Raw genomic sequence first — 25,051 nt, 5'->3', positions numbered from 1 at the left:
TCACAGGTACGGGGCTCCTCTTCTGTTTGTGCCACCTGCCACCTGACTGCCCCCTGGCAGCAGCTTCTGCTGTCCCCACCTCCCCAACCCTCCCACCTTGTGGCCCACCTTTGGGGCAGCCCCTCACCCTGTACCTGCTCACACACCACACCCGTTTTATGTCCCCTGCAGTCCCGCTTCTGCACCAGGCCTGAACTGTCCACCCGAGGGCAGTGAGCTTGGAGGGGCTGCTGACCATGCCCTGCTTCACGTGCTCCATCAGCAGGCTTCCGGGGCCAATGCCAACCCCCACTTGTCTGCCTGGCTTACTGAGCCGGATGTTTCTGGTTAGTGGTTTCAGTTTTCTTTAGTCTCCTCTGGGGTGCAGGGCTGCCCCCAACAATGCTGAGCAGGGGAGAGATGTCAGTCTCTGTGCTGTGCGTGTTCTTCCCGCCTCAGGTGACCACAGAGCCTCGCTGGGCTCCCTGTTGAGTCCTCTCCCTCTTATGCAAAACCTTCCTACAAACTGAGGATGGGGACAGAGGCCTTAACATCTCCATGTGACTCTGACTGGAGAAGTTTTGGGCACAGGAAATAGACATCATGGTTGTTTTCAACACTGGCTGCACATCAGGACACACCCAGGAGTTTTAAAAAATACCTGCCCCCAGGGCTGCTCCTGACTTAATTGGTCCATGGAGGGGCCTGGGTGTCAGAGCCAGAGATTCTGTTCTGTCCAGGACTAAGAGTTTATGCAGTGACCCCAAAGTCTGCACGTGGATCCAGCAGCACTGGTATACTCTGAGAGTTTTTGGGAGCTTCAGATTCTTGAGTCCATCTGAATCTACTGAATCCGCATCTCTGAGGTTAAAGCCCAGGGATCTGTATTTTAATAGGCCCTAATGTTTTCTCTGTGCATATAAATTTATAACCTGTGCATTACAACATGCAATGAAGAAAGAAAGGATGATTAAGGCAGTGTCTTATTGCTAAGTCTACACTAGTGCTTCTCAAAGTGTGGCCCCAACCCCATAGCGTCAGCATCACCTGAGAACGTTTGGAAATCAAATACTGAGGATTTCAGCAAGATCTACTGCATCAGACTCTGGGAGTGCAGTCCAGTCTTCTGATTCCAATCCATGCTGGTGTTTGAGAACCACTGCTGCACCATCTTATTACTTACCTTACTGATGTACATAACGTGGGGAAACAAACTGTAGAGGGTTCATATTTTGATTCGGGTCTTAAGTGTCCCCTAAAAGTTCTGCTTGATTTCTCAATGCAGGGTTGTTCCTAGGTGAGGACCTTTGGGAGCTGATTGGGTCATGAGGGCTCTAACCTCATCAATGGATTATTCAATGGATGAATTCAGAGCTTAATGGTGAATGTACTAAGGGTGGACGATGGTGGAGAATTTAGGAGATGGGGCCTAGGTGGAGGGAGTAGATCACTGAGGGCGGGCTCATCTCTGCCCTCAGCTTGAGTGAGGTTTGTTTCACCACAGGCCTGGAAACATGGATGCCACATGACCATGGATGGAAACTTCTGAAACTTTGAGCCAAAATAAGTCACTTCTCCCTTAAGTTGATTTTTCTCTCAGGGATTTCATTATAGAGATGAAAAACCAACTAGCACACTCTGCAAGGAAGGGCTGTTTGAAAAAACCTGTGTACAGTGCCTTGACATCATTGCTTATAACACCATAAAAAGCTTAGGGGGGATGGTGTGGAGCACTCTTTCCGGGAACACCATCCATGTGTGTGAGAGAAGGCTACCAGCAGCAAGCTCTGGAGGGAAGTTTCAGTCAGCTGGCCTGCCTGAGATTCTTGTGTTTCTCATAAGTAAGTCTGTGTGAAGCAGACTTCAAATTCTAGTTAGGGTGAGTGGGTGATGAGAGTGTATTTCAGCTAGTTACTCAATCAACTACTGTTCAGGGCCACTACGTGTCACTAACGAATTAGTTCTACGAAGGCAAAAGGCAAGAGAAAGAGCTGCGTGTGTGTCTCTGCCCACCCACTGAAAACTGTTCTGGGACATAGACTGAGTTAATCATGTGCCTTAGTCTTCAGCGTATTAGCTTCATTGGCCCATGAAAAGCCTCTCTCTTGAATGTATGAAGGTGTGTATGTTCTTTTATCGTTATAGTTCATTCTGTTCTTCCTTCCACAATGCATGTATATTTTTGTTTTGTATGCATGTTTGTGAAATGTGTGTTGTTTGTGTGTGTGTAGAGCTGGCTGATTTCTGTGGTGTAAATACTCCCACCACGGCTGGTCTCAAGCTGTCAGCATGATGTTGCTGAAGAGCTGGGAGGAACTGGCTCTCTTGCACCCTGCCTCTCCTCTCAGGAATTAGCACTGACTCCAGCCCTATGGAAGCTTAATTGAAGTACTGGACTAGAGTGCCTATTTGACATCCCAAGACAGCGTATGCTTCCATAAGTTTAATTCTTTTACCCCATTTCAATCCTACTTGGAATCCTTGGCCAACTCAGCTTGCTTTATAGGTGAGGATATTGGAACACTTAGAACAGCTGAAAGGTTTTATTAGTGGTCAATAATCAGAATGGCATGCGCATGGAGGGTTTCCTGCTCTTAATAAAACCACATTATAAGACGTTGGTGGAAAATGCATTCGAACCCGTACTTTAATAGCTCCATGTCATCACTTGGAGGCTCTGGGGCAGCCAAGCACACTATGAGCATAAACAGCCCCAGATGAAATTTTTGGATGCTTGATCTTCAGAGAGCCATTATTCTAGAGACATTAAAATACAGCCCGGGACCTTCTTGGCCTCAAGGTGTGATCACAGACCCAAAGGTAGCTCTGGAGTGCGAGGCTTTCCTCTTTCCTACGCGGAGGGTGCATTTGCAGGAGATATTCCCGTCTTCCTGGAGGAGTCGGAGGAGCTGGAGAGGATCTGGAAGCATACAGCCCGGGCTCCTGGGCTGGGAAAGATGGCTAAGACCTCAGGGCAGAGAAAGAACAAAGGTAGAAACTAGCTTTTGTAAAGAATAGATTTTGGTCAGATTGTAATTCTTTCCTTAAAGCGGGTTTATCGAGGGTCTGTCCCACTCCCTCCCTTCCTCCTCCATTTTTTTTCTTCTGCCATCACGCACTCACACTAAGCTGGAAGTGGGGATGGATTTGGAGGCGTGTCTCACTGGGCAAGCTGGGCAACTTGGCTTCCTACAAAGGAGTCTGCTGGCATAGGCTTAATAGAAGCTATCTCCAAAGCAACTAAAGAAGAGGGGTTACTGGCCAGGCAAAAGGGACTGGATTTGTAACCTGGGCTTACAAGGTACAGTTAGGTGGCCTTTAGCCTTTCCATGTCCCTAGAGAGTGACACGGGTTGTTAACAGCAGAAAGCGACCTCTCTAGTCATTTCTGTGTAACTCCTTTTGTAAGCAAGTGAAACCCTCCTCTGGTATATAACTCAGAGGATTCTTTTTTTTTTTTTTTACAGTACTGGAATTGAATTCAGGGCCTTCACCCTGAGCTGCATCCCCAGTCCTTTATATTTTCTATTTTGAGACAAGGTCTTGTTAAGTTGGTAAGTTGCTCAGGCTGCACTTGAATGTGTGATTCTCCTGCCTCAGCCTGCCAGAGTGCTGGGGTTATAAGTGTGCTGTCATGCCTGCCTCCCCCTCTAATAATTTTTAACCCACCCTAATCTCTTTCCAGTTACATCCTGGACTGTGGAAAACCCTTCAGGTGGGTGATATATGAGAATGTAGGCAGGAACCGTTTTAAGAAAACCCTGATACCAACTTGCAGATCTAAAGAGTTTAATGAGAGTATAATTATGAATGTTATAAAAGGAAAGCCATTTGTTTACAGTATGATTATAATGATGAAAAAATCAATTTTCCCCTTATGACATTTCTGGAAGTACTTCAGTTATGTAAAAGAAGGCATAGTGACATTTTCAGTAATTTCGGTTCCTAACAACAACCTGGAGGTCATCCCCACCACCCCAAAATAAACCTCCAGAGAGCATCAGCTCTCTCCTGCCCCTTCTGTGGGTAGTACTTTCTTCTGTGACTCAACTCCAGGGAACTGCTTTCTGCTTATGCCGACTTGATCAGGTTATAGGAGACAGAGAGGAACTAACACTTCTGAGGTAGAAGGGACCTAAGTCCCTCCCTGTCATAAAGAAGTTCCTGCCAACAAGATGTCCAGGCTGTGATGGGGAAGCCTGGCCTGAAGCTGTTGGGACCCATTGGTGGCTGAGGTGGGTGGGGAGGCAGTCCTCTCCCCTCCCAGGCTCATGAATATGTCCCAGCACTGTGCTTTGCTATATTAAATGACACAGCTGTCAGAAATGTCACCCATATCTGTCCCATTCTTGGTAACGTTTCCTTCGGAATGAGGATTCTTTTGCAGAACTGGAAAAGTTCCTATTAAAGGGGGGCTCTCATGGAGCTAGCTATGAGAATCAAGTCTGAACTAAGTCATCTTACAGAGCTTCCTGAATGCTGACCATACACACATTTCCCTGCGCTTGGGGGAAAATCACAGAATAGACAGAAGGGGAGGCTAGGTGGCCTTTAGCCTGGGGACCCGGGCAGCTTGCTGACCGCTGCATTTACAGTGACATGATTTGGAAGGGACAACTTAGGAGACGTCGTAAGCCTGATACTTTGTGATGGTTGACGCCCTCCTGTTTCTCTCCTGTGACAGGTAGTAGATGCGGTTGGCCTCCGGGTAGGTGACTTTGCTAAGCGGGAGCTTGTAGATGGCAGGGTTGTTGGTCGTCAGGAGCAGGAAGGTGAGCGCCGAGAGGCAGAAGGGCCAGGTGCAGGGTGGTAATCCAAACTGGGGGGAGAGGCAGACACAAGAGAAGCCTCAGTTTCATCAGATACTAGTGCTCGTTTAGCCCTCATCGATTACCTAAAGTCATGCTCTGTGGGCATTGATAAAGACAACGCTCAGTTGAAATCAACATAAAATTGTGCCAGAGTGGTTAGCCTGCAGTGTGACAGATGAGCACATACCGTTCAGAGTGCAGCCCCTGGGCAGCTAATAGGGCTTGATATGCCTTTATATGCATCTTGGGGAATTTGGTCTGGCCATGCTTCTGATTCCAGAACTATGGCCATTCCACATCTTTTCCCAATACTTCCCACGGAAGGAATGTTTTTGGAAGCCATTTCATAGCTCAAGACTTTTTCACTGGTCACAGTTCATTCTGATAATTTGAACTAAAGGCACAAAGACTGTGACCATAGACCTCCCGAACTGTGAGATCTGAAGAACCAAGCAGTGAGGGTGGCCATGAAGCTGTGCGCCGCAGAGAAACCCTTTATAGAGAGACACAGAAACGAGCAGATGTGTGGGGGAAGCAGGGGAGTGGTGTTTTTGTCCCAGGGAATTGGAAGTGAAGAGCAGCTACTTCTTTTCTCAAGGGTGCTCCTATCCCTGCATTTCTTTCTTATGATGTTGATTTGTTTTTTTTTTGTTTGTTTGTTTCTTTCAGGTACCGGGAATCGAACTCATGACCTTGTGCTTGCCAGGCAGGTGCTGTGCCGCTGAGCTAAATCCCCAGCCCCTGATATTGACTTGTTTTTGAATCTCTAAGATGCCCTGAGACATTTAATGTTCCTCCTCCTCACTTGAGAGAGATTTTATGGATGGCTTGCCCTCAAAAAGCCCACAGATTCAACTATGAGGTAGATCAAATGCCCCCTCTTCCCCAAACATTATTTTACTATAAGGTGTAAAGCCTCAGTTGTTACCATGGGAGTAATGATGCTGGTTCTGTGAGAGGCCCGAGATGGCTGTTAGATGGCATTTGGGGGAAGACCAAGGTCAGTACTATAAGGAATCCCCATGAGTATTGAGATCCACTCAGTGAATCTTTCCAGTGCCCTACTAAGACTGCATGTGGTGTTTCAAGAAGCATTCCTTGAAGTCCCACAGTGAAGACATGGGAGTTCCATAGATGCATGTTCAAATGTCAGCACTGCTCACGTTATTAAAATCATTGACTCTTTCAGAGTCCTATTTTCTTACTAGAAAACCAGGGATAACAATACTCCCTCAAAGACTTGGTGCCTAGTGCATACAAGATAGTAAACAGCTCTCTGGGTGTGGTCGTTATCATCAAGCCAATGGCGGTATTTTAGAAGCCTCAAGATGGTGGCATTTTAGAAGCCTTGTGGCTGCACATACATGTGCCAGCGAGAAAGCAAAAGAGCATGGCTCCTAGTTGTACTTCCAAGGAGGGCTTGGATGGTCTCATAAACGTAGTCAACACTTTTATATTCTGCTGCTGAGTTAGAATGGAAAGTCCTTCTAGGTAAGTTATAGCCTGTGCTGTTTTGTATCCCCGACAGTGGTCAGCACAATGCCTTAAGTATAGTAGGCACAGGAAGTAATTTGATTTTGTTTTGAAAAATGTCGTAATGGAGTGGTACAATCCTGCAACAACTCAGAGGTGTTCAGAGACACCCATGGCAGACACCTACAATCAGGAGCCAAAGTTTCCTGTTTCTATCTATTCTAGTGCTTTGCTCAAGGAAGGCACATGACATATATTTATTCAGTGACTGATTAGGTGAATGAATGGGGGTCAGAAGAGTTGACGGGGTCTGGAGTGACCAGGAGCTTCCAAGGCCATGCTCCATTCTCTTGTGCCCTCAGTGTTTCTGATGGTTGGATGTTCAATCCCAGCTCTAATATTCCCTGTTGTGGAGGCTCACTATGTTAGAGTTTCACTCACTAGTTTTTGAGTACTCACTATGTTCTGGGCACGGTGATCGGTTCTAGAGATGGAGGTAAGAATACAATAGGCTCCTGCTCTGGAAGAGCACATGGGCTGAAGTCAGAAGAGGACTGGTGAGTACTAGACCCGTCACAATACTGAGCATTGCATGTTGTAGGTAAGTGTGTACAGAATGCGATGAGGCCCAGAGGAGGGACTTGGTGCACTGAAGGAGACAGACTAGTATCAGGGAAGGATAATTATTCTGCTTAGGAAATAACTTCTTGAATCCAAACCACTCATTCATTCTCACTAGAGAAGGAGGGATTTAGACAGGTGTGAGTGGAATGTCTGTGCCATCCCTACCCATAGGATCAAGAAGGCTTTCCCTGGCTGTTCACATAAGGTTTGTTTGTACCCTTATCAAAAGAGGGGAGACATCAGCTACAGCGGAGCCCCAGGTACACTGTGCTGGGCCTGGAGCTGGCCAGATGGCGCCTCCTATACTCTACCCTACTCTGGAGCCCAGAAAAAGAAGGAGTTCTGGGACTGCTCTGATTGGCACAAGCCATCAAGTCAGGCTTCTCTCTTCTCTCTGGCTGGCTCGGGCTTGATGGCTCCTGTTCCCTGAAGCCTTTGCTGGTGACCCGTGTTCTATGAAATGTGCTATGAACCAAGGTATGCACTGACCCATGGGCTAGGTGGGCAGATGATCGATAGACATGCAGAGTTAGGTAATAAAGGTTTAAACAGATCCAGAGAATAACACAGTAGAAAAGTATTGGATTTACAAGACAATGCTCTTCAAATTGTCCTTCTAGAAAGAGCTCCATTGGCCATGGACAGTGGGATCTGGTGGACTCCCAGGCACCATTAACATTTTGCAGATGGAGCCCCTTCCATCTAGCAGTGGTGAGGTGTGCTGTGTGATTTGCAACAAGGGCCAGGAATTGGGAAGTGTTCCGGGAGGAGGAGTTTTGAGCAGGGTTTGGGAAGCCAAAGGGGGCTGTGAGCACATCTGTACCCCGTGTGGACTCACCACAGACAGCATGTTGGCCAGAGCCGCGCCCAGGTAGGCTGCAAACAGAGCTGGAAAAAGAACCAACAGTAAATAGTCCAGTAACTACTTGATAGTATCTCAAGCTTTGTCTCCATATTCTCTCTTCATTAATTTTATGCCACCATGCTATGTCTCAGATTTAAAAAAAGAATTATGTTTCCGTTGCTTGGCAGCTTCAGAAGTGTTAAGTTCCATGCAAATGCCGGCACGGCTAAGACAGCAGATGAACTTTGTTAAAAAGGGCCAGGATTTAGCTGTTATAGTTCTCCTGGGTCCCACCACCTTGCATTCCAGTAAAGGAACATTTAACAGCATAAACCATAAATGAAAATTTTACTATACAGCAAAGGCAAGTGAGTCCCAGAACTCCCTGCTGGACTATTTCATCACAAGGTATTAACATAATATGGGTTTTCAGGGAGAAGCAGCGTTCTGTAAGCTCGAGGGAGACCAAATATGCCCACTGCCTTGTCTTGTAGGCTCTGTGGAGGGGACAGGCTCGGGCTGACCACCGAGAAGAGCCAAATGCTGGCAAGAGGGGAGAAGCAATAAAAATGGGCCAGTGTAATTGGGCTTTGTTTCTGAACCCTTAATTTCTCAGCAGCGAGCAACCCAAAAGTCCCTAGGCTATTAACAACAGCTCACCTTTATTAGAGAGCTGCTGTGTGCCCAGCTAGCAGCAATGCCAACCGCATCCTTCGGCATTCCTACAGCGTAAGCACTATTATTGTTTTTATTTCATAGATGAGAATAGGCTCAGAGAGGTTAGATGCTGTGACTGTTCTACCTGTCTTTGAGTTAGACAAGTCCTTCTTATCCTACAGGTAGGAAGTAGAAGAGATTAAAGGATGAACGAAGTCAGTGGGGTGTGGGGCTGGCAACAGTTTCATGGGTCCCACCAGCCAGGTGATCTCTCTCTAAGGGACCAGGAGCCTGTGCCATTCTTTATGTCAGCTGCATCCGCACTTATTAGTACACGTTGCTTGATTACAGGTAACAAGGTCAACTGTTCCTGGGCATGCCTCAGGCATCAGGCATTGTTTCCTTTGCTTTCATAAATTATTGGATTTGATCCTGACAACAGTGCTATGAGGCAGACATCGCTAGTATCAGGCACTGAGAGCTCAAGTGACTTGACCAGGATTATACGGGTGAGAAGTGGCAGAGCTCCAGCTGTCTGCTCCAGGAGTGGGCTCTTAACCACGGTGTACTCTAACCTCAGAGCTGAGGTTAGAAAGGGAGGAACCTGGAGGGACTGACCTGAGCACCACTAGTCCCCAGAACACAGGGAACCAGAAGGCCTGAGGGCACCTTTGGGCTTGGCCTTTGAGGAATGAAGGCTCCTGGAGTGGTCTGGGCTGAGCCCAATTCCATCCAAGTCATCCTTTATCCTGGGGTCCAGGACAAAGGATTCATTCTCCTTTTCCCCTGACCCCACTGTTATTTTATCAAATTTGATCTGTAACCAACAGGAAATCCTTTGAAAACCTCTGTGTGCTAATGTGTGGCTGCAGGGCCTGCAGAGTGAGGAGAGACAAGGAAGATGGCGGAAGTGCAGGAAACAGTACAGGCAGCCTGTCTGACTTCAGGGGAAATCGTCTGTTCTGGAGGACACCTAGCAGGAGGAACCTCCTTTCTCACTGGTCCTGTCCATCACTAGCTCCATGACTGTGGAAAGTGCTGACTGCTGTGGACCTCAGGGAAAATACTGGCTTCAGGAAAGAACATGATGTCCTACAAAGAGCACAGACTTCTACAGCCTGATGTGTTTGCAGACCTGGCTTTGGGCAGTTTGATTTTCACTCCCTTCAGTCTCAGTTCCCCTCTGTGAAGTGGGAAACTGTCTAGGTTGCAGCGGGGATTAAATGAGAGGCTACATACCAGGCTCACAGAATGGCACCACTGACATTCTTTATTGTGTGGCTGTTGTGAGCATTGTAGGACATTTAACAGCACCTTTGCCTCTCCCCACTATATTCCTGTCACACTTCCTCCTCTATGTTTTTTTGGTTTTTTTTTTTGGTCTTTCTCCGGTACCGGGAACCGAACTCACGACCTTGCGCTTGCCAGGCAGGCGCTTTTGCCGCTGAGCTAAATCCCCAGCCCCTACTTCCTCCTCTATGTGTGGGGAAATAAAAACCTCACCAGACACTGCCGAAAATCCCTGAGAAAGGGAGAAATCCTTCTGGTTTAGAACCACCCAGGTAACTTCTGACACGAGTGGTTGGGTTACTGAACTTTTCTGATAAATATGGAACTAGGGGACATGAGGGAGGCAGCTGCGATACACAGTTTAAGGTGCCCCTCATCTCAAGAGCATGGAGATGTCAGAATCCTCACCTGCACAACCCTGAGGGTGAAATCCTTCTTAAGTTTTGCATCTGAATTGTCTCGTCCTAGTCCTGGCCCTCCTCTGTGACATATTTCTTCCTCTTTTTCAAAGTGGAATAATAATGCCATTAAGGTGTGGATTTGAAATACCTTCCAAAACTCATGTGTTAAATGTTTGGTTGCCAGTTAATGGGCTTTTGGGAAGCAATCGAATAACAAGGACTCTAACTTCATCAAGTGAATTCATCCACTGATGAGGTCATATTTTGATGGCATTCTTGGGCAGTAATAAAAACAGAAGGTGGGACCTAGTTGAAAGGTGTGGGATGTGGGGGTATAACCTTGGGGATATATCTGATCCCCGGTCCCTTTCTCTCCTGCTTTCTCTGTTTCCTGTCTGTTACGAGGTGAACACCTTTCCTCTGCTATGCCCTTCCGCCATGTTTCTGCCTCGCCACAGGCCTAATTTGATGGAGCCAGGTGACCACAGACTGAAACCTCTGAAACTCCGAACCCAGATAACTCTTTCTTCCTCTAAGTTATCTCAGGTATTTTGTCACAGTAATCAAAACTCACTAACATAAATACCAACTCTGTTGAGTTGTGATAGGGCGGAGAGGAGTATTTAAAGTGCCTTTTCATGGCAGGCGCTAAGAGAACGATTATCTTTTATTTGGCCAATAATAGAACACTATTATTTCTTAAGTAACCATAGCATGCTGGCCTTACACTGAGTATTTTAGGATATTAGAAAATAACTTTAAAAAAGGAAAAAGACAGTAGATGGACCCTTTACTTCTAGTTTAAAATTTACTTTTTCCATGTTTATAGTGACTATCATAAAATGCAAAAAAGTCTACAGATTACCTTATGTATACAATAGATGGCCATATCTGATCCAGGACATCTTCCCTAGCAAAAGATAATTGGAAAAGTTTTCTATTGTAAACTAATTAAAAAAATTATGTAGATAACGTCTCAGAGCCTATGGTGGTGCTGAAATGGAATCTCTATTTTAAATATCTTGGTTAAAAGAAGTTTTACTTGGTTTTCATTTATATTAACATTAAGAAATGAAGGATATTCAAGGATTAAATTATATAAATGTGCCAAATTTTTATAGTCAATCTAATATCCTAGGATTCTGAACAAATACATATTCAAGAGGGATCACTTGAAGGGCCCCTATGGCCAACGTTTAGATGTTTAAGTTTTATTGCTGTATGTGATACAAATTGCCTAATTCCATATAAAGCACGAATTGTCTAAGAGTTGCTCTGTGCACTCCAATCACCAGCTAGGAAAGCAGCAATCACAGGAGAGAGCCATGAGAAACACGAAACCAAGGCCACCTAAAGAAGTCTGCCTCCACGTGGCCGAACATTGTATATACAGTGAAGGCAGTTCACCGAATAACCCCTGAAGACAGTTTTAACAACAAAACCTTCCATAACGTGAATAATTTCTCCCATTTGTCTTCTTTGGGGGCATGATTGTCCCAGGGCAGTTTTCTTTGCGGGGGTCAGTTGCAGGAACCTTTTAAGCTTCAAAGGGCTCTCTCGGAGCAGCACCTACCGCAGGCGATGGCAAGGAGGTGTGTCTGCCAGGTGATGACGTAGAACATGCCTCCGATGGCGATGCATGCCAGGGTGCTGTTGAAACCGCACAGGCCAAAGTAGATGGAGTCAAAGGGTGTGGCGATGCTGAGTGCTATGGGACAGGTAGGTGTCAGTGTTGAGTATGAGATTTTACAGGGCCTCTGTGGCTGCCCCAAAACCTACTCTCGGCCTCAAAGCCCAGAACCAGCTTTCTTCCAAGCTACTTATATATAAAAGAGGGCTTCTGACTTTATATAGTGAAAATACATCTAAAGGGAACAAATTGTCATGGAGCCCCATGAATACTAGCAGCTCAGCAGCTATGGAGTTGAAGGGAGAGAGTCCAGAGGATGTACCCCTTCCCCCACATGCTTCTTCTGGGAACTAGTCTTTCTTTTTGTCACTGGGAGAAGACTTAAAATACAAAGACACCTGGCACTAACCTTACCCAAACTTTGAATTTATATAAAGGTACAAATGCCAAATGCCAAAGTCTTTTTTGAATACAGGTGTGGTTCAGAGGAGCATGAAGACATCAGCACTGAAAGTGGGGGATCGGGTGCCATAGAAAGGGAAAGTTTCAGGGAATCTGCAGGTGCAGCATGAAAGACACACTTCACCATTTCCTTTGGAGTTGGCCCCGGGCACTAGCATCCCTTCAGCCCATTAACAAGGGAAAGCGGTGACACAGACCTGCTAACATCCCCACAGTGGATCCAATTGCTGCGTGCAAGCAAATCAGAGGTGAAGATATGAACAGAGCTACTAGGAAAATGCCTCCAGTCCAGGGGTTATCGCAGCCGTACACTTGACCGACTCCGACAGGGATGGCTCTCAAAAGCTGCAGGTGCAACAGAGTCACAAGCTTGTTAGGAAGGTAAAAGAGACAATTTAAACTTTAGTCCAAAAGATTCCGTGCCAAGTCCTCTACACAATCCTTCACCACAGGCTTTGAAGACATTGATGCTCAAGAATGTTAACCCTAGAAGGAACAGATGCTTCTCATTTTATCTGAATTCTTAGTGAGGTGAAGATACTGAGTTTTCTTCATTTATAGACATGAGTGAAAGACACTTACCCCTCAAGAGGAGAAACTGGAAACCTTTCCCAGGGGATTGTTTTTCCTGAGAGGAGTAGGGTGTGCAGATGTCCATCTTGTCTGACAAGCAGTTGGACTGTGGTCACAGAAGGGGGTGGAGGAGGCAGTGTGGCCCAGCACCTGCTCTTTTGGCTGATAAACCCGAAGGGCACCCTGCCTGCCTCAGTCCTCCACGGATCTCAAGGCTCAGTGGAGACTGAGAGTGCAGAGCATTTGAGGCACTCAGACATCGTGTGGTCACTGGCACACAGAGCTGGGGAAGAGTCCCGGGTTGTGGGCTTCCTCAACCACTGGGACTGGGTGCTGTGTCTCAGAGGGTTTGTTGAAAGGCCCTTGAGCCTTTGGAAGTGTATGCTTAAGGGACATGGCTGTGGATCCTGTTGACACACACTGGGTTCCTCTCTCCTTGGGGCAGGAGCTGAAGAGAAGCAATCTTAGGGTGAGTTGTGGATACCATGCCTGCAGTCTGAGTCCTCCTGGAGATGTCAGGAATGGAGAACCTGGAGCTCAGGGCCCTCACTCCCAGCGAGAATGTGCATAGGTAGGAGGACAGGCTCACAGGACTAACCCTTTGGCACAGGCTTACACTATCCCAGAACAGAGAACAGGGGCTCTGGGAGGACTGGACAGATGTGAGTTTTACACAGGAAGTGGTGCTGGTGGTTTCATCTCTCCCTGGTTGCATCTGGGGAGTCTCCACTAGTGACAAGAACAGAGGTGCCTATGGGTGGGGACTCAATGCTGTTCGGAGTTGTAAAACCTTTCTCTGACCTGCACCATATGCTTTTTAGGGGCTCAAGTCTCTAACTCTAATTGTCAAGAACATACACATGTATAAATCATCTAATCTGTTCAATTGGCCAGAAAGTTATTTCTTAAAGAACAACTACCAAAAATTAGAATGTTTTTCCCTAGAACTTTGGAATTCTAAAGTGTTTGTAAAGGATTACTTAGTTTTTTTAACTCGTATAAAATTCCGAAACATTTTTTTCAATTGCAAAAGTGGCATGAAGAATGTAATATCTTAAACTTGCAATTTCTAACAACTTTTTCTCATGGCACACTGATTACAGCAATTTTGCCTCCAAAAATATATCGATTGGGTTAGCACCACGAATGGAAAGCCTGAGTTGCTGAATCACCAGGATGACATCTCTTCTCACCTGTGGGCCATGAAGGTCCTTGCATATACAAAGCAATCACAAAGGATGGGGCCAACACGAGTGCTTCCTTTCCTAATAATGATGCTTCTTAGTGCTAATTCAAGGCTCTTTCCGTCATACAAGGGAATGTCAAAAGACACTAGGCGTCATTATTTCTGGAAGTTCCTCCTCCAAGCCTGGAGGTGGCGCTGTGTTGAGAAAGTTTCAGGATAGGCACCACTGTGGGGCCCTGCTGTGTGTGAGAGAGTAGAGGCTCAGAGCAACTGTGCCTGTTTAGATAACAAGGCTGAAGGGCACAGCGCCCCATGCTAATTTAATGCTTTCAGTGTCACTATCTTATTCATCATCCTGGCAGACTTCCAGAGGTCAGCATTATAAGCAGGGAATACTTGTTAGAAAGCACACACCGTGTTAGGCCAGGCATGGTGGCACATGCCTGTAACCTCAGTATTCTGGTGCGCTGAGGCAAAAGAGCACAAGTTCAAGCCCAGCCTGGACAACTTAGTTATTTATCAAGATGCCGTCTCAAAAGTAAATATAAAAAAAGGGCTGGGGATGTGGCTTAGTGTGAGGTCTCTGAATTAAATCTCCAGTGCTTTAAAAATCAAAGCAAATACTGGTAGATGCTCTGTCCTGTATATGGATTTCTTAGTGGAGGAGTTCAGGCGCTTTAAAATGTGAGCGAGCCTTAGAGAGCGACTGGGACACACTGTGGAGGCTGCGACTGTGACTGCTGAAGCCTTCGATGGTAGCACGATGGGCACATCTTTAACGGCTTGGTGTGACTGAATGAAAGAGGACACACAGCTCACACTGCCCTAAAACTGGAACAAAGCATTCAAGAAGAAAGCAAAGAACCCAGGCCAGGAGTCCGGAAGCTGGACTTTGCTCCTCACTAAATCACTGTGTGCCTCAAGTGGGTCTCAACCTGGCCTCGGTTTCCTCCTCTGTGTCATAACAGAGTGGGACCAGAAATAGCCCTTTTGCTTCTTACAAGGAGGCAAGGATGGGAACCCGTGACGTATGTGTGGAGAACGCGTTGGACAATGTCATTGTTAATAATCACCTCCCTTCGGATGTACAAAACAAGTAAATGCCAATTAACATTGACTTTGTGCAGACACTGCCCTTCCTCTTCCTCTGACACCTACCAAGGGCACTTGGACCTCCGACCAGGTGATATTGGGCACAGAGGATGCAGGCTGCAGCAGCGTCGTGGGGAAGAAGAGGTTGTAGTGACCTGTGGCTGCCAGGTACAGCGTCACGGCGATGTTGAAGGGCAGTGTGAAGACCGGCAGATCCCACTTGCTGAAGATGGTGCTCAGGGCGCTGGAGAGGACGGGGCTGATGGCAGAACCGCAGAGACACTGGTTGGCAAGCAGGCAGTAGAGGGTACAGCACTGGGGGGGGCTACACCTTCCCTGCTGCCCCCACCCCCTCCACTTGACTGGCAGCCTCCTCTCTGCACAGGGAACAGGGGCAGGGTGGGTTCTCACACTCAGCTTCAGAAGGAGGATTGTCTGGGAGATATCTTAAAATCAGGAGCTTTGGAATCCCCAGAAGACTCACTGAACTACATCCCCAGGCAGGAGGGGGAGGACAGGTCCGGGGACAGACCCGGAATTAGTCATTCAGTTATTGAGCTAATTAATGCATTTTGAGTGACCAGGCCCACTGGGCTCTTGGTCAGAGTGCCCTGTGTTTTCTGAAGTGAGTGAGGAGCTCGGTATACCCTGAGGGCTGCACCCCACATCTGGCCTTCAGCCTACCCTTAGAAGTTGTGATTTATATCTAAAGTGTGTGCACAAGGCCTCATGCTTTCAGAAGGTGATTGTATCAAGGGGGCCCTATACTCATCGGTGGATTAATTCATAGATGACTTGATCTTAGGAGATGGGGTCCAGTTAGAAGTAGCTCACTGGGGAGTGTGGCCTGGAAGGGTGTGTTCTTCCGCTTAGCTCCTTTCTCTGTCTCTGTTTCCTGCTTGCTATAGGGTGAGAAGCTTTCCTCCTCCATGCCCTTCCACCATGCTGCTTCTGTCTTGGAATAAACTGCCCAGGGACTGAATCCCCTAAGACTGTGAGACAAATTAAACCTCCTCTCCTTTAAGTTGGGTGTAGGTCTGAGCAGTGGGAAATCTGACAAATAAGTTGGGTGTTGGGTACTTTGAACAGTGGGAAGTCTGACTAATACAGGAGTTGTCTCTATTTGGGCAGGGGTCCCAGACATGGAGTAAAGGAAGATTTCCAGAAAGGAACACGATCCTATAGCATGGATCTTAACCTGCCTAGGCCTCAGTTTCCTTTCTTTGTGTTCTGTCAGGGTGAGGCCAGAAACCCTTTTAGATCTTCAAAGGATTAAAAAGGATGGTAGTTAATGTGATTCTATGTATGGTGTCCTAGCACAGTATAATGTTGGTAATTATCTCCAGTGGATGTTTCTAATGTGTAAGCTGAACAAATGATACTTTACAGCAGAGGGTAGATTGGCAGGCCCAGGCCCAGGACATGAAGGCAGTGGCTCTTTGACTGGAACTCACTTGAGAAGCAAACTTACCAAGACATGGACATGACGATGACTGGGAGCAGAAGCCACCAATAGTAGTTGCCTTTGTCTGAGAACACGGCCATCAGCAGCCCCACGAGGACCCCGTTGTAGCCGTGGAGTCCTGCTGCAATGGCTGACCTGGGGGACAAGGATGGGCTTATGGAGTGGGCTTTTCCATGCCCTTTAAGTTTTCCTTCAGAGTCAGATTTTTCTCACCGGGAGTGTGACTACACACCTCCAAACAGCCACAGTTCTGGGAGTGGGGAGGAGAGACATCAGACCTACTGGGCCTCACATTTCTCTGTGCAGTGTGTCTATGACAAATGATCAAGGAATAGTCACTCTTGGTTTCCAGTGCCCTTATTTTGAGGGTTTCTGAGCTGAAGGAGGGTGCGAAGGGGAAGGAAGTTCCTCATAGGGAGTGGTCCCTTAGCCTTATGCTTTGACTCTTGGGGACTTACTTGTCCTGGCTCAGGAAAAGGGCTGTCAAGGTGGACACAATGGTGCCCAGGCAGCCTGAGATGGCCCACCACGGGTTCTGGACAAAGAGGCCGACGACGATGAGGATGCCGCTGAGAGGGTTGTTCACGAACATCACCTGAGATGTGCCCCGGAGCACCCAGTCGAGAAACTGGAACACGGGGGACTTGTCTGAAATGGAACAGCAGGAAAGTCAGCAACTGCTCCTGTGTGGGGTAGCCCTGGGTAGGGCCTGGGAATGGGCTGAGTGTGTGAGAAATCTCCCTGCCAATCCCAAGTGGGTTTTCAGGGAGCTGACCACCTGTTGTTACTTGCCACAGAAGAGGGTATTTGGAGAACCAGGGATATGCCAGCCAAGTACAGCCTCTAGGCAGTTTGTCCTGTGGTGGTTGTTGGATATCCTGAGCTATGCTTCCCACATTTTCCAGAAAACTCTTGCTGCATGGTTGGCATTGCACCATGGGCTGAGACTGGGAGACTGCTAGAGGACACTTGGACTGGCAGACAGTTCTCTCCTGGAGCCATCCAGAGGGGCATTTTCTAGAATGTTGGCTGTAGAACCCCAGTACTGAAATGCTTATCTGCAACATCTGGATGGGACACCGGGGACAGCAGGACTCTCGTATTCAGACACGAGGGTTTGTGATCGATATACGTAGGTTTTGCATCCAAAGAGACTGTTACAATGGCAGAACTCCTAGCTTCCCAGAAAGACCCTAGAAACAGAGCTCACAGTCCTCTACAGAGAACGCTTATTGCAATGCATTTCCTGGGGATGACAGAGGCAACATTTCTAGGGGTAGGGTCAGGGTTGCCACCGTGGAACGGTACCTTTAAGTCCCTCCCCGCACTCCTTCATCTCCCCTGTGATGTAGCTGAGGGCTTGGCTGATCCTCTTTCCGCCGGCCGCCATGGAACTCTGGATCCAGGACATCCTGGGCACAGCAGCTTCCGCCTTTATCTCAGAGCTTTCCTCCATGGTGTCCAGATCCTGTCAGGGGTGGGAGGTGGGTGTGAGCACTCCACATTCTGTGACTTTCACGCTGAGAAGTCACGTTTGTGGTCCCTCAAGGACCAAGCTAAGATGTTTGTTAGGTGTTTTGTTAAGCTGCTGTTGAATCATCTCCCTGTTTCTGTAGCTTAGAATCTTTGGTTTGTTTCACATGTCACTCATTTGATATTGGCAACTGCCATGAGGAACAACAGGGTGACATCTTCATACTCATTCTGTGGAGGAGGATCCAGGCACGCACAGGTTCTTACTAGCAAAGGTCAAGGTCAAATGGTAGAATTAACACATTCAACCGCGTATCTCTCTTTTTTTCCTTGCAGTGTTGGGATTTAATCAAAGGCTATGCTTATGTTAGGGAGCACTTCTCCACTGAGTTATGTTCCCAGCCCTTTTTATTTTATTCACTAAGTCTCCTGGGGTTGGCCTTAAACCTGTGGTGATCCTCCTGTCTCAGCCTCTTGAGTAGCTGGGATGACAGGCATACACTACTGTGCTTAGCTTCTAAATTTTTGTTTCAAAAACCATTACTTACACTATTCTATACTTTTTTCTGGAAGAAATTGTTTTCCCTCTGACATGACTAGTCTTTAAAATTTAACTGTCCATAAACACAAAGGTATGAAATTGAACATGTAAACATTCTGCTTTCCAAAACTGGCATGATCTTATTTCCTCAATGCTTGATTTGGAGGAAAACTGATAATAATTCAAATAAAGGGAATATGAAAGTTCACACTGTGAAAAACAGACATTTTAATCTAGTAATTACATTTCTGAAGATACGAGTTCATGAAAATGCTCCTCCACGGGAGAGCCTCCTTGACAGATCTTAGATGCCCAATCTGAGGTGGCCGGGGTGCTGCCTTGACTCGGCCACTCCATACTCACCAGCAGCTCCACGGTGGGCTTCCGGTACAGGTAAGGAAAAGGCTCTTTGGGCTGTCTCTCCTGGCTTTCGCCTCTGCCGAACACTGGAGTTGGAAGAGAATCATCAGTTCAGAACCTGTATGTTGGCACTTAGCAGTAATTTCTTGCCGGGCTGGAGTTAGTTTACTTAGTAGTTCCCATTCCACTGTGAAAGCACAGTGGCCTGGAGTCTCATAGCTGAGAGTTTCCTATGCTCGTGGGCCCCCTTGGGTGTGGATATCATCATGGAAAGAAGACACTTTACAAAGAATATAGGGAGTTCAGAGACTCCATTGATCCTTAATTAAGAAGCCCTATATTTTTTAGATGAGGAAACAGTAAACAGTAGAGGGACAGGAATTTGCCTGTGATCCCTGATGATTCTTTCTTCCATACCACAGGGAGAATTTGTAGGTGCGCAAAGGAGGAAACTTGGACGTGGTTGAAGTCCTTTGATCCTAAAGCGGTAACTTCCCGAGCCATATGGGATCTGGGTTTGAACTTGGCTATGACTCTCCTCAGCCAGGTCTACATCAGGCTATTTGGGACTTGCACTTTTTCTCGCAATCATTTTAGGTATGTCTCTGGATTTTAGGCATTTTAATACCAGCTGCTAGTTAGATCAGGACAAGTGATATACCTGTAATTGCCTAAGATAGATTTTGGCATGTCCTTTACATCTTTAAAACTCTTGTAATGTAACCACAAACATTTTGTGCTATGGTGCATGATTTATTTTCAAGAATGACAGATTTCAGTAGGGTTTTATGCATTGTGAAAGATCAGGCGCTTAGGTTTTTTTTGGCCTTGGTGCTCTGGTTCCCTCTAGTGGTCAATTGTGAGACTGGCTGGGCTCTGCCTGCCTTGTGTTTGTTTATAGACTGAGTTGGGTTTTCCCAGTCTGCCTTCCAGTCTAGCCCCTTCCGAGCACTAGAAGGAATGCGTCAGAGTTATCGTGTTGCCACTTTTGTAGGAGCAGGGGTTTCAAATACCAGTGTGGTTGTGAAATTATACTACGTAGGAGAAACAAGTTAATTTTGGAAACTTTGAAATGAAGTGTAGGAAGCAGGGAGGATTCCTCTAACTCAGAGGCTTGTGTGCCTGATCTCCTCATTGACCACTTCTTCTGGCTGGAGCCCTCCTCTGCTTTCCAGGGCTGCAGCAATTCCCATGGACCTTCCCCTTCCTGCTCCTTTCCACGGGGCTTTACTGAGCCTGTTCCACTCCACCTCCACACTCCTGAGAGATGTTAGGAGGGAGAGTATTGACCTTTTAAGGCAAACCATGCCCTCTTTTACATCATGGGAGCAAATCAAATGCAAACTCTTGGGCTTGAGGAGTCCTTGAGGTAAATGCAATGCCTTTTTACCTTGTAGGGCTTTCCCATAACCACTCAAGGCCTGTTTCTCTGTCTTGGATGACTTTTGGTGTGAATGAGATGAGCTGGAGGAAGAAAGTTACTAATGCATCTTCTGAGAGGCACGTGATGGAGGGGACACCAGCCTGGGAGTCAGGTGTATCCCTTGCAGCTCCTCTGACCAGCTGTGTGGGTCTGGGTCTGCGGAGTTCTGCTCCCTTCTCTGGGGGTTGGGGGAGAATTAGGTTCACTCTTCTGTCTCTTTATAAGCTGTTCCAACTTGCAGCTGATGGGGCTGATCCCTCCAGACACCTACCTGTGTTCCAGAACCTGACGTCAGCTTTCAAGGCTAAGTTTCTGGCTACTTCCTCTGCTCAGCTTTGATTGCCCTTTGGAGCCTCTCCTGGTCTGTGGGAGTCCTCTCCATACCTTTCCTCTCTATGTGTTCCCTTGGTGTACCCACCATTGCCTTGGGAAAGGACTCTTCATCTGTAGCTTCCCAGACTGATGGTTTTCTGACTTAGTGGCAAGTTAGAATCTCACACACAGCTCTAAAGGATCCAGATGCCCATCCAGGCTGCTCTCAAATGAATTAAATTAGAGTCTTTGGGTACAGGGACCCAGGTGATTCCCACATGCAGCCAAGTTGACACCCCTGCCTCTGTCCACTGCCTGTCCCAGCTTGCTGCCCCGCCTTAGGCAGGGTGTGTCCAGACACAAGAAAGCTGTAGCCTTGGCCAGCGGTCAGGTTTGAGGAGAATGCACCTGCCCTCATGGGTGTTCCCACCACCTGTGGAGTAGGTACAGATAATTGTCCTTGTTTTATCAGAGACAAGGACACTGGGGACCCAGCATGATGGGGCGGAGGATGTGCACACCTTTGCTCCTCCTCCGAACAGATGACCACTCGATGTGGAACACACTTCTGCGCCTGGAGAGCACAGCCTCAGCACCCTCCTCTGCCTTCTGGCCCGCTGTGGGTGGCTGCTGTCCACCGCCACCTAGCGGGGAATGAGAAGAGACTGGTCAGTGTCCTTTCTGGTCCATACCCCTGAGAGCTAAGCTGAGAGCGAGGAAAAACCACACCCAGAAGCGGGAAAGGAGTGCAGTCTGATGTTTAGGGAGTAACTGCATCCATCTTTGAATAAAACGCTCAGCTGCCCCTTTTCTCCCATTACAACTTCCACCTCCTTTCCCTGCGGGAGCCTAAATTCCACCATGTCCAGAGGTGGGTGAGCCAGCCTATGACCCTTTGGACCATACTGTGCAGGCGGCTCAGAACAAGAGGACCCTGAGCTGACTACAGCCAGAACCGTGAATACCACCTGCAGCAGGGAGTTTGAAAACCAGCGGCATATTAGGTGCTTTCAGAAAAAAAAAAATAAAAAAAAAATAAAAAAAAACCTGAGGCTTACTCCACACCAGTGAGGAAGATTAAAGTTTCCAATGCCTATGGTATTTAAAAGATGGCTTTCACTTGCAGCTTGCGCTTAGAATTATTGGTATAGGGCCTCGCTACTCAATGTTTGATCCTTGGACCAGCATTAGCCTCCTCTGGGAGATTGTTAGAAATACAGAATCTCAGCCTAACCCCAGACGGATGGAATCAGAAACTATATTTCAGCAAGTTCCCCCAGGTGAGTTCTGTGTATATGAAAATCTGACAAGTACCTGTCTAGGGGGAACTGTGTCTTGAATACATTTCTTGTGAGAAACCCTCTTCTGTAGCATACTGTTTTCAATTTCCACACTATGCAGAAGAGATCACCTTTACCATGATGAACAAGATTTCTCAGGTTGTGGTCTGAGAAGGACAGCATCACATCTCCCGTGTGGCTTATTAACGTGCATGCTCCCGGACCCACCCCAGGTCTATTAAGTGGAGTGTTTGGCGATCCCTAGGGCATGCTCAGCCAACATCGGCGTTCTAGTGCACACCAGAGTCAGAGGTCCAGCAGCTGCCTGAAACAGTGGAAAACATCCGCACTGTGACATTTGCACACTCTCTAGGTTAACTCACTTTGCCTTGCAAAGAGTACCTTGAAACAGGCGGTCACCAAAAGATGTCACCAAAAGATGGGGAACTAGGCTCATCATGATTTCTGTGGCATTCTACTAACAGTGCACCATGGTGGGCTCTCAGTGTCCAATTATTTTTCTGCATCTTTGCTGCTCAGAATCTGGTGCTGCTAGAACGATTTCATGGTTGTCACCAGGGAGCTTGGTAGGGATGCAGAATCTCAGGTTTTCACTCAAGCCCACTGAATTGAAATCTGCCTCTTAACAAGATCTCTTGCTGATTTGTGTGCGCATTCAAGTTTGAAAAGATTGGCCTAGATCATACCACTTATGGAGAGACAACTTTAACAAAGCCCAGAATGTTATTGGCAGGGCCAGCCTCCTGAGAGTCTGGGTGGGGGGCATGCACAAGCAATGAAAGAAGTCTTGTCTGCTCCTTAGGATTGGAAGGGAACAATGACCCTGTCCCTTCCCTCAGGCTCAGGTGGAGAAGTAGCTATTGTTTTGAAATCCTCTCCACTGATTTGCTCTAAGCTATTATTCCCCAGGCTGGGAAATGTCTGTGAACTCTGCACTGCAGAGGTGCCTGGAATTTTAGCCTTCCCTGAGCACCTCTGCAGAATGGAAACCAAGAGCGTGCCCTTACATCATCTACGTTCTTCCACAGTGCCAACCCCCAGGGGGCACTCTGCCCCCTCCGCCAGGCTGGAAAGGCACTGCCAAGGACCATTGCATCTCATTTCTCATATGCCAAGTGCCAGTCACCCCAGCTTCCCCCTTGGTGGAGCTGTGTTTTGATCTTAGAATCATAAACTCAGAACTGGATGGAAGCTTCAAGATCACTGTCTACCTCCCTAGTCTAGAGAAATCAACTCACTGCGATACACAGCTTATTAATCATGGCAAACCTAGGAACTGCTTTGGGTCTCCTAACTGTCGGTTCACTGCCCTTTCCCCTGTACTGTACAGCACAGACCTGGGCTTTTTTCTTTTTTTTTTTTAGCATAGGGCCTGATCCTGGATATTGGAGGCCACAACAAATGCCATTTACTAAACTGTGTTAGTTTTCATATATATAAAGATGGTGCTTCAGTTTAAGCCATCAAGGAAACATTTATCTGAAACTTTTGACAGTGCAAAAATTCCAAGTTGTTAAAATACCCTAGTGTTTTTTTTTTTTTTTTTTTAATATTGTGTTAGCCATAGAAACAGAGGTAGAGAGACCTGGGAGTGCGGATGAGGTCTCGGTGGGTAAACAGGAGATTGTTGGGAGAGGCTGAGCCCACCCATCCAGCAGGGCATACAGACGGCTGCAGAAGGCCAGCAGGTCAGCCTCCATTCCCTTGTTCTACATATCTGGCAGCCTACATTCTGTGTCTCTCATGGCCCAGGAAAGTGAAGCAGGACTATGTATTTCTATGCATCCCTGGAGTCGGTGGCCCACCACAACATACAAAAATAAGAATCACCTTTCTGACACGAACAATCCTGGAATGCTGGGCTACCTATCAGCCAGGGAGGGCCACAGCCCTCCAAGCTGTGCTAGAGGAGATTAAGAATGAGAGACGGGAACAGGTCCCACAAGAAGACTGGAGATAAAATAACCAACTTCCCAAGGCTGTGGAAAATCTTGGAGTGAAGGTGGTAGCAATTTACTACTGGCCTCTGGGACAAATTCTCAAGACTTTCATAAAAGATAAAGGCAATTTTAAGAATATTATGAACATGTCTATCAAATTCTCTAGAAATGAGATGTACTGTTGATGTGGTAGGAAAGACAGAAAACAATAACACTGGCTGGGAAGTAGAAGTCACTAATTTCTGCCTGACATTTTGCAAGTCATGTAACCTCATTGAGAGTTTCTTCAACTGCAAGCATGCAGTCCTCCTGGGAAGAAATTTACACACTCTGTAGGGCCGACCTTGCAAACCCAACCTGTAAATGATGACAGGCATCTCAGAGGGATACCTGCCATTTCTTTCTTGTGTTGTAATAAAATGGGATAATGCTTGCAAAATGCTCTGGAAAGTAATTTTGCCATGCTCGCACATCAAGTACCTCCTCAGGGAGGACACTTCCATCTGAAGGTGCTGGGCCCTTGTGCTCCAGGCAGGATGGCTCTTTATCCTTAGGGGACACCTGGTATTTTACACCTACCTGCATTGACTCTCACCCAGCTGGGAGTTAATTATGTGTTTTTGACTGATGAGATTCTTGACAGCCAGGAGTACATTAATTCCTTTTGACACCCCTAGCACCTATCATGTGTCTGGTACACTCTAGACACTCAGAAGAGTTTGTTGAATAAATTAATGAAGGGTGGATTATCCTACAAATTTCCATTTCTGAATGGTGTAACAAACAAAGTCATTGGATGTTTCAAGGTATGAAGTGCTTTTAAAAATAATATATCTTATGGTAAATGTTAAATACTTGATAATTATTGAAGTAGAAGGAAGGAGCTTTGATAGGTGGACACAAGTGATAGCTGAGTTTTGTAGGGTTTTGGAAGCTGCAGGTGAGGGCTGGTTATTTCAAGCATTACTTGGATGAAACAGTGCAAGTTTATAGATAGTGATAAAAAGGTAGGCTGTCTGTGACCACTAACCAGGAACCCAGAAGTTCTGTAAGAGTGGCTGGAATAACTCTCTTGATGAGAGAGGAGAAAACAGCCTGTTGAAGACAGAGGTGTGGCTTGATGATCTGTTTCGGTCACCGGATGTTATGTTGGTTAATTCCACTTGGCTATGAAGTCCTAAGCTGCTTAGAGGTGGGAGTGGGCCTTCCATAGCC

The 25,051-nt window shown here is 46.9% G+C and overlaps 1 protein-coding gene across 8 annotated transcripts in view; it reads right to left on the bottom strand.

Annotated features, from left to right (window-relative positions):
• Positions 1-3,750: 3,750 nt before the first annotated feature.
• Positions 3,751-25,051, bottom strand: part of Slc14a2 (solute carrier family 14 (urea transporter), member 2) — a 406,176-nt gene continuing 384,875 nt past the window's right edge. For 6 of the 8 annotated variants that reach the window (XM_013510367.1, XM_005372854.2, XM_005372853.2 and 3 more), the window contains 10 exons: positions 21,117-21,239; positions 18,864-18,946; positions 17,795-17,954; positions 16,945-17,134; positions 16,493-16,621; positions 15,088-15,280; positions 12,368-12,515; positions 11,652-11,786; positions 7,725-7,774; positions 3,751-4,797 (listed from right to left, as the gene is read on the bottom strand). In XM_013510367.1, the coding sequence (XP_013365821.1) occupies positions 4,597-4,797; positions 7,725-7,774; positions 11,652-11,786; positions 12,368-12,515; positions 15,088-15,280; positions 16,493-16,621; positions 16,945-17,134; positions 17,795-17,954; positions 18,864-18,946; positions 21,117-21,239 (1,412 nt within the window). In that variant the 3' untranslated portion in view covers positions 3,751-4,596. Of the gene's footprint in view, positions 4,798-7,724; positions 7,775-10,929; positions 10,989-11,651; positions 11,787-12,367; positions 12,516-15,087; positions 15,281-16,492; positions 16,622-16,944; positions 17,135-17,794; positions 17,955-18,863; positions 18,947-21,116; positions 21,240-25,051 lie in introns of those variants that run through there. The other 2 variants (XM_005372857.1, XM_005372855.2) reach the window with 2 other exon arrangements.

This window comes from Chinchilla lanigera, unplaced genomic scaffold (assembly GCF_000276665.1).
Source record: "Chinchilla lanigera isolate Chin_1 unplaced genomic scaffold, ChiLan1.0 scaffold00001, whole genome shotgun sequence".
Lineage (NCBI taxonomy): Eukaryota > Metazoa > Chordata > Mammalia > Rodentia > Chinchillidae > Chinchilla > Chinchilla lanigera.
This window is presented reverse-complemented; position numbering and strand designations above follow the sequence as displayed.